Here is a 12219-nt window from a genome sequence, read left to right on the forward strand (position 1 = left end):
TATATCGTGTATAAGACGAAGTTATACAACATGGAAGCCAAGGGGTTTCCTAAAATTGTTTCTAAATCTAGCCAAAACCCCCACTTTTAGCTCAAGCAAGGATGACATAAGGATGCCCAGTCTTGGCTAGACCATTGGGGGGATAAAGGAAGAGATCATCTCGCAGAATACAAACAATATTAAAAATATTATTACTTCCAAATTTAAGTAGAAGTTATGGAGCGATAAAGAGTTAGAGAGAAAAAAGAAACATAAGGAGGTGATCAACCCCAAACTTGAAAACTATAAATATTTATGTGTCTTTACTAAGAACAAATTCTCACAAGTTTCATAGGGAAAGTGGGGGTTGGTCTACTCCCAAAATGCCATGGGAAGAAAGAGTGTGTCACTTGTGAGATACTAAGAGGGTTGAAGATCAAAAACCACTTTTTCTTATATTTCCGAATTTGTAGTCAAAATCCATTCTAATTTTCATATGTCACACAACCAACCTTCTTGACCTATTAAGCCAACAAAACTATGGTGACATGAGAATATTTCTCTCACTTCTCTTCAAGCATAGAAATAATATGTTAAAGAATTTTAGTTAATTTCTTACCTTCTTAAGGTCAAATAGACCATATTGGTTTTAGTTAAATAATTTCAATTAATTTCTTACCTTCTCAAGACCTAATATACCATATTGGTCTTAGTGGAGGTTAATCATCATCATCATCAATTAATTTTTTTATGTTTTTATATGTTTATTACTCATATGAAACAATTTTATTTAGATTTATTTTAATTTATGATATGCATATTATGATTTATGGAAGGAAGAATACCCTACCTTGCTTTCCAGATACAAGATTTTGCACTTCGTCCCACTACACCTCCGACCTGCAACTTCGGCCTCCTATTGTAGCACCAAAAACCCTAGAATTTCACACATGTGAGAGAGATAGAGCCCAAAATAGAGATTTCTTGGATTCTTCTTGCCTCCTAGACCTTTGCTCTCCTTTTTTGCTTCTCCCAGTTGCAGATTGAACTTCCTTCTTGATAGATCAAACTTGTGGAGTAGTGAGTGTCAAATGAGGTTGAACTATTCCTTTATATAGCCTTTCCAAGGGGTCGAATTCCCTCCTTTAGGCTGACTTGACGCTGCCAAGTCTGACTTGTACTTTTGGAGCTTCTAAGACTTCCTAGACTAAAAAATAATTCTTTTTACAATTACATTTTTCTCGGAAGAGTCTTGTAAACATGATGTTGATTTCTTTGACAATAATTCTTAAGGCCTAACCAACCCTAGAAGCATAAAAAACATGGTTTTACCTAGAAAACCATCAACAAATAGCATGAAATCCATGCTTTAATAATTATTATTATTTTCTTCTCTTTTTTGTTACATATGATACTTATTGAAATGAATATAACAACAATTATAAATACCAAAACTAGTTACATTTTCAATGATTGAAAAAACATTATAAAAGATAAGATACTATTCTAAATTCTATGTAAAGAATATGATAAAAGATAAGATACCATTTTGAATTCTTTGATGGTAGATATTTTTTTTAATGTAATAATTTAATTAGTTATAAAGAGACTTTAAAAAATCATAAAATGTCTAATGTATATGTGAGATATAATATTATTATTATAAATAAAATTACTATTATTATTTTTTTGTAAATTAATATTTTAATAATTTTTTGAAAGTAATATATAATAAAGATAATTTAGAAGATAATTTAGAAGATAATAATAATAATAGTAATAAGAGATATATAGAAATATATATATATATATATATATATATGATATATTATAAAATATACATTTAAAATTAAGAGAATTTAAATATAATGTTTATTAATAAAATGAATGAATATAATGGGTAATATAAAAACAAATGATTGCAATGTTTATTTTATTTTAAAAATTATGATATATATTTATATGTGTGTATTTTATAGTGGTTTGGCATGTTATTAAAAATGTGATATTTCTTAATATATTTGAAGTTGATAATTAATATAAATATAAGTCTAATGTTTTTATTTTATTTTTAAGATAAGTTTTTATTATTGTGCATTTTCATCACATATTTAGTTTCTTATTGTTTTTGACACTTCCATTACCAATGTTGGTTTTTCTTTTTTCTACTACCAATGCTTGTCTCTTTTTTTCTACTTATTCTTACTTTCCTTCACGAGTTTCTTCCTTAACGGGTTTCATGTCAAATCTTCCCATCTTGGTTACAAATCTTTGAGTGGTACTCTACTCATTCCTTGGATAAAACAATTGGGATACAACTTAACTACTTTTATTCATACCGAAGTTACGATCACATCCTTCCCATTAGATATTTTTTTGGGAAAAGTTGTCAATCTTAGATCTTATGAATGTTTGGCTTAGCCAAATAATTTATTGGCAAGGATTAATTCCCTAAATCCCTTTCGCTGACTTCCCTCTCCCTCTCATGGCTTCTTATGGTCAGTTTGGAGACTCCACCTCTTCATCAATTGTTATTAAAATATAATTACAATTTTTCTGAGCCTTTTAACTCATTTACATTTGCTTGCCCATACATAAATCATTAACATAATTAATTACATTTTCTTCCCAATACATACATCATTAACATAATTACAACTACAATATCTATAAGGGATTAAGGGATGTTACAATGATGGATGCACTTGACAGAGAGGATGATCGGTTATCATGAAATATTTCAGAAGGAAACAACTACTTCAAAGACGATGAACCCTATAGAACTCCCATTAAAGCGAGAGCATGTTGCATGCAAAATGAAATGTAGTCTTTTGTCCAAGCTTTGGAAAGTGTGATAAGGGTTGATGATACTCCAATGATACTAGTGTGTGAGGTTGTCTAAGTAGCACTCCATCCAAGGAAAAATAAACTATTATTTAGAATAATATCTTGTATTGAAATATAATAAAAATAAAAAATAAAAAAATCTCTGGATTTAAGACCTCTGTGGTTTATTACTTTCGACTTAGTTACTAGAGAATCCACAGTGAGAACCATTTTCTGTCAACTTTAAGAAGCATTCAAGTTGTCCTGATGATGGATCTCGGTTGGGATTTGAAACGTTGGCAGAAAATAAAAAATCTATACATATTTAAAATAAAACTAAAAATAATAAATTAAAAATTAAAAACCAATAAAATTAACATCATTAAAAAATACATTAACATTTAATAATCACTTTAATAATATTTTTTATAAATAATAATTATATATACAAAAATAAATTATTCTCAATTAACTTGATATAGATCACAAAAATCTAAATTCATTAAAAATAAAAATCTCAAAAAATCATACACATCTATATTAACATAAGTTCAATGCAACTAGAACTCACATGATTCACTTCATGATAATAAAAACAAAACAACCTCAAATCCTATTGGCAACTCCTTAGCTAACATTTTCTTCATGGATGTGTGTGGCTACAAGCACAAAAAAAATTAAACTTACTATTTGTAACATACCCCAGCAATCTACGGGCAGTCGTAATTATCAAAAGCTGCCTTGTTGGCCATGAAAGCCATTTTGAGAGCAACTTGTACTGAAAATTGAGGTCTCGTTCACTAAAAGCCAAATAAACGCATCTCAAGGCATTTACGCACGAGTTCGTGCCACTCACCCATCCATGAAGAAAACGTTGAACACAGAAGAAAATTGCAATCTTTTGCATAAATTATACAAAGAACTCCTTTTTGCCACCTGCTTTCATTTTATACCGAATCATTGCTCTAGTTGGGACTAATAAATAGGTCTCCTATCCTCCTCCATCTTCACCAATTTAAGCAACTATCAAAGTTCCAGTGAATGTCAGATTTCTGGAACCATTGTATTGCTCTGTTTGGATTGCTAGATTGGCCTTAGCTGCCTTATTTATATCTCTTCTGCCAGGCTTCATCCTTGTCCCTCCCTCCTGTCTGTGTGAATAAAAATCAACTACGTCCATTGGGCCTTGAAATTGTGTCTGAGTATAAAAGTACCCAGAAACCTGAAATATTGTCAGTAAGTTATTTGAATGCAGTATTTTTAAACTTCATTTATGGCTTTGTTTCCTCTATAGTGCTACTTTAATCTCTGCCTGAATGTTGGGTATAATTGTTACTTGTATATAAGACCACCTGGCATTTTTTTATTTTTTATTTTTTAATTTAGATTCTTGTGTAGGTTTGCAGCTTGGAATTCGTCTCAATATATGGTTCAATTTATAGGGCCACTGGTTTGAAACAAGCTTAGTTTCATAGCTTCTTCAGATCCCACCTTCATCTCAATTGTCATAGATATCATTTCAATCTAATCTTCAAGAGAAACATGGCATCACTGGGAGTGGTTTCCGTGGGATCATCGCCATCCATGGTCATAAATTGGAGCAATATATCTCAACCAAGAACTACGTTGTGGAGCGGGCGATTCAAGATCTTGCCGAAGCAGAATATTTCAACTCTTCAAAGGACTCCATTAAAATCGAAGGTACCCTTCTGAATTTCGCATCTGAGCTTGAGAACAGAGTACAGTTAAAGTACCCCCAACGTTTTTTTAAAGCTTTTTTGCTTGAGGTATTCTTGTAAATCCAGCAAGCTGCCATGGTGCATTCATGGCTGTTTTATTCTGTAAATTGAACGAATGGTTTTTTTTTGCTGTTGTAGCATGGGATAGTCTCTGCAATAGCAGGCAATGCTGATGGAGACGAAAACATGAAAGGAATTTGCAATGCAAAAAAGAATGGCTCTCTAAAGATTACGTATAGTGGTGAGAAGCCTCCGACGCCATTGTTGGACACTATAAATTATCCAATCCATATGAAGAATCTCAAGATAAAGGTAAAGCAGCCATCCTACATGATCTTTAAGCTCTTTCTTGAACCATGAATGGTTTTCCTCAAATTAAACATTTTCAAGGAATTGGATGATCTAATTTCGATGTCTGCCGATGATCTTCAAGACTGATCAGTCAAGTCCATTTACAGAGGTTTTTTTAGAACAAACAGTTTGGTTTTTATCACTGACCCACTTGTATGACTTGGTTCACATGGAAATTCGTTGCAAAGTTAACATTTATTTACTGATTGTAGTGTCACTGTATTCTGAATTCTGTAATAGTTATTATCATAATAATAACTTTATTATAATAATAATAATAATTTAGGTTGATTATATTAATTTAATTTTAAGGTTATGATCAAATCTGGTGTATGAAACCTGGTCTGTGAAATATGGAATTTTTGTTTAGAGATAACAATTTAATTATACTCTATTCATCTAGTTTGGACCTATCACTTCTCATAAAGAAACTCATACTTCTCTACTTCACTGTTGAGTCATATGAGAAATTTGACTTGGGATCTCTTAGATTTTTGTTTTTATTTATTTTTCTTTTATTTGTGGGGAAATCGATTGCGATTTCTGCAATTAATTGTGAACACCTATCTAGAAATCAGTCGTTGTTTTGTCAAAGAACACTAAGAAAGGAATTTATATTGGGCAGTTTTCATACATGTCTTTAGAGCTTTTATTAATGGTGCTTCTTGACAAGCTTCAAAGTTTTGTCAAAGAACACTAAGAAAGGAATTTATATTGGGCAGTTTTCATACGTCTTTAGAGCTTTTATTAATGGTGCTTCTTGACAAGCTTCAAAGAAACTTGGATGTAGGTGTTGGAACATATTTATTTCTTTTGCTTTCTGAAGCGAAAAGAAAAGGGTCCTTTCTGACCATTCTTGAATGCTGGATAGGAATTTGGATGGACTCTAAGACACCCATGAGGCTTGAATTGGGACCCTAGGCACAATTAATCATACAGATTTATTGTCATTTTAATTGTATTGCAGGAGTTGAGGCAGCTTGCGAAGGAGCTTAGAGAGGAGATCATATTTAGTGTTGCAGAGACAGGAGGCCATCTGAGTGCAAGCCTGGGTGTTGTGGACCTCACAGTTGCACTCCACTATGTATTCAACACTCCACATGATAAAATTGTGTGGGATGTAGGCCACCAGTCTTATCCACATAAAATATTGACAGGAAGGAGGTCAAAAATGAGCACCTTGAGACAAACTTCTGGTATAGCAGGCTTCCCTAGGCGCGTCGAAAGTGAACACGATGCATTTGGTGCTGGACATAGCTCTACTAGCATTTCTGCTGCCGTTGGTACGTTACCACCTTTAGTTCACTCTGAAAGAACTTCCAACTTTTATCCTTCGTAGTAAAATTTGAAGAAGTGGTTCCTAAATTCTACTAGATTAGTGGTGTTCATTTCTTGCAAGATATTTTTCAGGGTTTTATATCTTATAAGCTGTTTTATATCAATTTTGTTGATTATGGATGAAATTGCAAGTACAACTACTTCTTGTCTATGTATTCTGGTTGTGTTTGGGGACTTTCAATGGGTTTATTCCGTTGAATCCTTTAATGGACCTTTTTCAAGATTTTGGATTTCATGCTAATGGACTACAGTTGAAATTCTAAGTTCATTGAGATGGGTTTTCGACATTAATAGGACGTCACATTTGACATTCACAATTATTAAAGAAAATATTCCATTTTCTGTTTTGGTAAATTCTAATGCATTTATATGTTGATTGAATGGATTTACAGGTATGGCAGTGGGTAGGGATCTTCTGGGCAAGCATAACCATGTTATAGGTGTCATTGGGGATGGTGCAATGACTGCTGGACAAGCTTATGAAGCTATGAACAATGCAGGCTTTCTTGATTCAAACATGATTATTATTCTAAATGACAATAAGCAGGTTTCCTTGCCTACTGCTACTGTAGATGGCCCGGCCCCCCCTGTGGGTGCTCTTAGCAGTTCTCTTTGCAGGCTTCAAAGCAGCAAAAAATTCCGAAAATTGCGAGAAGCAGCCAAGGTTGACGCCCAGTCCACCCCTAATCTCATAGCTCTGTACTCGCGGATTTCTTGGTTGCTTTCTTTATGTGTGTACAAAGAAGTCTGAATCTTGGGCTTTTTTTTTTCAGGGTCTTACGCATCAAATTGGGGGTGCAACCCACGAGATAGCTGCAAAAGTGGATGAATATGCCAGAGGAATGTTTAGTGCACCTGGTTCTGCCCTCTTTGAAGACCTCGGACTCTACTACATTGGCCCTGTTGATGGACATAACATTCAAGATTTGGTAGCTATTCTTGAGAATGTGAAAAGCATGCCTGCTCCAGGGCCTGTCCTCATCCATGCAGTCACAGAGAAGGGGAAGGGTTATCCACCTGCAGAGAAAGCAGCTGATAAACTACATGGTATGTTTATCTGCACCTAATTTGATCCCTCGTATGACATCTCTCCTATCTGAAATTGCATATACCTTTTGCAATTTCCCTGTTTTTTTCTTGACCTATCTATTGCTTCATGACATTTTCAGACTGTAGACTAAAAATCTGCGATTGTTCTTTCAATTTTTATGGTATTTTATGAAATTCACTGAACTGGGCATCAATCTATCTCTAATTTTCTCATTAATATTACTCTGCTTGTCTCTCTCTGACTGTTTGAAATTGAAACCATTTATGGTCTAGGTGTGGTGAAATTCGATCCAGCTACTGGCAAGCAATTCAAGCCTAAAAGCTCTACACTCAGCCACACTCAATATTTTGCGGAGAGCTTGATCGCAGAAGCGGAGAGAGATGAGAAAATTGTGGCCATCCATGCTGCTATGGGTGGGGGAACAGGGCTAAATTACTTCCAGAAGAGGTTCCCCGAACGCTGTTTCGATGTGGGCATAGCAGAGCAGCATGCCGTGACCTTTGCAGCAGGGCTTGCCACAGAAGGATTGAAACCCTTCTGTGCAATCTATTCGTCCTTCTTACAAAGAGGATATGATCAGGTAATGGATTCACTGCATTGCCCTGGAAATGAAATTAAACTGAACTGCACAAAGCCTTAATGGAAATGTTTGAACTGTACATTCATCAGATTATATTCTTCTTTGGAATTTTATATTCATTCATGGCTTTGTACCACTAGTTGCAATTACAACAGTTATTAGTAGTTGGCATATTTAGGTTTGATTACAGCAGTATCCAAAGTTAAGAACATAGCTGAAAGTAGATGCCCAGGCATGACAATCCAAATGTAGCTTAGCCTGGATAATCACTACTACTCTAGAGGCACAAGATTAATTAGGCAATTATAGAATGAAATTGACAAAACTGGAATTGCTAAGACTTGTTAGATTGTCTGGGACATTTGCAGGTGGTTCATGATGTTGATTTGCAGAAACTCCCTGTGAGATTTGCCCTCGATAGAGCAGGGCTAGTGGGGGCAGATGGTCCAACACACTGTGGTGCTTTTGATGTCACTTATATGGCTTGTTTACCCAACATGGTTGTAATGGCTCCTTCCGATGAGGCAGAGCTCATGCACATGGTGGCAACCTCTGCAGCAATTGATGATCGTCCAAGCTGCTTTAGATTCCCCAGAGGCAACGGAGTTGGTGTGTTACTGCCTCCAAACAACAAAGGAACCCCTCTGAAGGTTTTTTTACTAGAGCTCACACTTTTGTATTTCTAGTTGGTGGCAAGGATAGCAGGCTCACTCTGCATATCCTTTTATGCCAGAAAATTTTCAAATAATGAAAAATTTCGTCAAGTGAGAAAATATTTAGAGCTTATATAGGACAGCTTGTGAGTTTTAAGTGGCATTATCCATATTATGTCATTTTGCTCCACATTAATACTCTCTCTCTCCTCCTGAATTCAGCTGACATGTTTTGGTTTGTGTGAAGCAGATTGGCAAAGGCAGGATTCTTGCAGAGGGTACTCATGTTGCCATTCTGGGCTATGGTTCAATAGTCCAAAATTGCCTTGCAGCTAGGGAGATGCTAGCTCAGCAGGGCATATCAGTGACTGTTGCTGATGCTCGCTTCTGTAAACCTCTGGATGGGGACCTGATACGGAGATTGGTGAAGGAACATGAAATCCTTGTTACTGTGGAAGAAGGTTCCATTGGAGGATTTGGATCTCATGTGTCCCACTTTCTTGCATTGCATGGGCTTTTAGATGGAAATCTAAAGGTTGGCTCTTTGCATCAATTTCTGTCTCCTTCAATAAACTTGAAATTTAATGCCAAATCATCATGCTAATTATTGTATCATCATTTTTCTTTTGCAGTGGAGGCCAATGGTACTTCCGGATCGATATATCGATCATGGATCTCCCAAGGACCAAATTGAAGAAGCGGGTCTGTCATCAAGGCATATAGCAGCCACCATCATGTCTCTAATAGGCAAGCCTCAGAGTGCTCTGCAGCTCCACTGATCGAATATTCTTTCTTGATATCCAAAAAGGAATCATGGATTAAAAACAAAGGCATAGAAACAAAACCTTTGTTTTGGCCTCCCTGTAAAATGCTATGACCTATAATGGTAGGGTAGAATGTCTCTAGGACTCTTATACTTTGCCTTATTCTATTCTCCAAATACTATTTTGCATTTTCTCATCCAATGGCTTTGTGCAGTGAATAATTACTCTCAATGTTCACGATGGAAAAACATTGGTCTACTCTCTTTGATTGCATCTCTTAAGTATGTGTTACTCAAATCAATTGACTCAAGTCAAGCAAGCTAAATGTTCACTGAAAATTTTAATGGAATGCAATGTCATCATCGAATTTTCAATTAAAAAATAAAGAAAATACTTAATATGAAGGAAGAATGTTATCCCTTAAAAACTTAAGTGATAATTAAACTTTGATTAATTAATGTGAAGAGAATTTTTCTATTTAAAAATGTCAAAACTAAGTAATAATCTTGTTGTAATGAAATATAAATGGACTAAGAATTATTTAAGATAATTAAATTTTTGATAAAGAAATGAAAATTTATAAGTTAAAGACATAAAATTGTTGTATCAAGAGGCGCTATGCAATTTAGTATGGGGAAATGTTGTCATGTAATATAATGTAACATTAGATTAATTAAAAAAATACAAGTTGGTTCCAATGCAATGTGCACACACACATCAAGAATATCAATTATAAAACCAAAATGTTGAAAAAAGGTAGCAAGAAAGGCTCAATTTGACTTTAACCTTAGTCAAATTGAGTAAATTGAATTTCCACATCAGCAAAACAACTTGGAAGGCAGTTAATTAGTGTGACATGGATCTTGTCACTCAGTTAGCTCACTAAATTTGAGTCAGAGGGTTTGGAGTTCAGTGATGCATGTGTGATTGATAAATTTTAGTAACCCAGTTCAATTATTTTCAATTGTATTCAGTTAACTGACCTCTAATTATTGTTAGAGTCAGTTGAAGGTCAGTTGTGCAGTGGGACAACAGTCTAACTCAGAAATATGCAGGTTAATTGATCAATCAACCTAAAATACTTAGTGCATGTAGAGAATTCGAGTTCCTCAACTGAAGTGGAGATAACAAGACAGTGTAACAAGTAGTTGTAAACTAGTTTGAGTTTACATGTGTTGCATGCAGTCATATTATCAATCCTTGGGAATTGTGCAATCAATTGGAGGAAAATTCCTAAAAATAGGGGCTAATTTCGTCAGGAATTGCGCAAGGAAATATGAGGCCAAGTGAGCTGATATTCGGCTAAGTGTTGGCCAGAGTTGTTCATTGAGAAAAAAGAACAATTATTTTTTTGCAAGGTGAGTTCAGAGTTGGAGCTAGCAATTGTAATAGATTTTATATTCATCTTAATGCAAAGAGACTTGAGGGGTTTTTCCTAGTTGGGTTCCCTTAGAAATCATTGTGCCAGCTGGTTCCCCTAGAAATAACTATGTATTTGTGGTTTTGCTTATTGCATGTCTATGCATGTTGTTCTAAATTGTGAATTTCATTCCGTGGATTAGTAGAGTAGGATTGTGTCTCTTGATTTTAGATTAAATTTCTTGAGCAGTTGCAATTCTATCAAATTTCTACAAGATATCAGAGCATCAAAATTCACATTAGAATCAATATTTCGAACTTGTCTCTCAAGAATTTCAAATTTCCATCCTTCTTGCAACAATTTTCTTCGAGATCAGGAGGATGTCTTTCAACGGACTGAGATTGGATTATGCCCTAGAGGGTAGCTCAAATTTCATAGTCTGGAAGGATCGAATGGAAGCAATGCTCGATGACAATGGTGTGTTAGAATATGTTAAATCTGACATTTCAAAACCTCCATAGTTGGATGCATAACAATTTGCCCAATGGAAGAATGATGTTGCAAAAGACCAGGAGAACTTTTCTGCAAGGTGTGCGATACCATGTGGTCTCAAATCTCCATGAAAAAGAGACACCACTTGCTATGTGGAAGGCACTGACTGACCTATTCGGAAATAGTAGTAACCATAGAAAATTGCCCTTGAAAGACAAACTTTGAAACATTAAGATGCATAAGAATGATACTATTTCGCAGTATCTCTCCAGATTTACATAAGTTCGGGATGAACTTGGAGGGGTTGGTGTGAATGTTGCAAAAGATGACTTTGTGAGCCTAACACTTTTAGGCCTTTCAAAATCTTGCCACAACTACCAAAACTCTGTGAATGGAAGGAAAAAAATACTGAATTGGGAAAGGTTGTGGTCTGACTAGGTACAAGAAGAGTTCAAAAGAAATAACCAGGATGGAACATCATCCAAAGCTGAGGATGAAGAGAATTTTGCATGGTTTTAAAGGGGAAGAAAGGCAAAGGGAAGAATACCCAGAGAAAATTTGAGTCCAACCAAAATAATGGCAAGAAGAAAGACATGAGCAAGATAAAATGTTTCCATTGCCATGAGTTTTGGCACTATGCGACAAAATGTTCGCACAAGAAGTCTACCAAGAAGCCTTCAGGAGGAGCAACAGGTTAAGCATTGGCTTCACAATAATTAGACTTCACCCTAATAACATGCATGGCCACCATTGTTATGGGGAGTGTGTGGTACCTTAGTTCCGGTGCCTCGTTCCATATGAAAGGGTGCAAGGATTTTTTTAGTAGCCTGGAGGAGAAGGATCTCCAGATGCATATCGAAATGGGGGATGATGGGTGGTACAATGCTACAAGAATTGGTACTATTACCTTTGAGAAGAAGAAAGCCTCTCCTCTTCACTTCAAAGATGTTATGTTTATACTCGATTGAAGAAGAACCTAATCTCTATAGAATTATTGGAGGATCATGGCTATGATGTTATCTTCAGTAAAGGGAAAGCCTTTCTGAGATACATAGTTACCGAGAAAGTGAAGCAGACCGGGGTTTG

General features: G+C 35.2%; 1 protein-coding gene across 1 annotated transcript; it reads left to right on the forward strand.

The window, feature by feature from the left end:
- The first annotated feature begins 3756 nt into the window (after positions 1–3756).
- Positions 3757–9477, forward strand: LOC149225687 (1-deoxy-D-xylulose-5-phosphate synthase 2, chloroplastic-like). Its single transcript, XM_089377278.1, has 10 exons — positions 3757–4041; positions 4204–4506; positions 4683–4856; positions 5863–6178; positions 6626–6897; positions 7007–7280; positions 7557–7864; positions 8233–8514; positions 8768–9052; positions 9150–9477. The coding sequence occupies exons 2-10, from the start codon at positions 4348–4350 to the stop codon at positions 9294–9296; spliced, it is 2217 nt and encodes a 738-aa protein (XP_089233404.1). The 5' UTR covers positions 3757–4041; positions 4204–4347; the 3' UTR covers positions 9297–9477.
- Positions 9478–12219: the final 2742 nt, after the last annotated feature.

The sequence above is a fragment of the Pinus tabuliformis genome, chromosome J (genome assembly GCF_031772625.1).
Source record: "Pinus tabuliformis cultivar Carrire ecotype Pingquan chromosome J, CPIR1, whole genome shotgun sequence".
Classification (NCBI taxonomy): Eukaryota; Viridiplantae; Streptophyta; class Pinopsida; order Pinales; family Pinaceae; genus Pinus; species Pinus tabuliformis.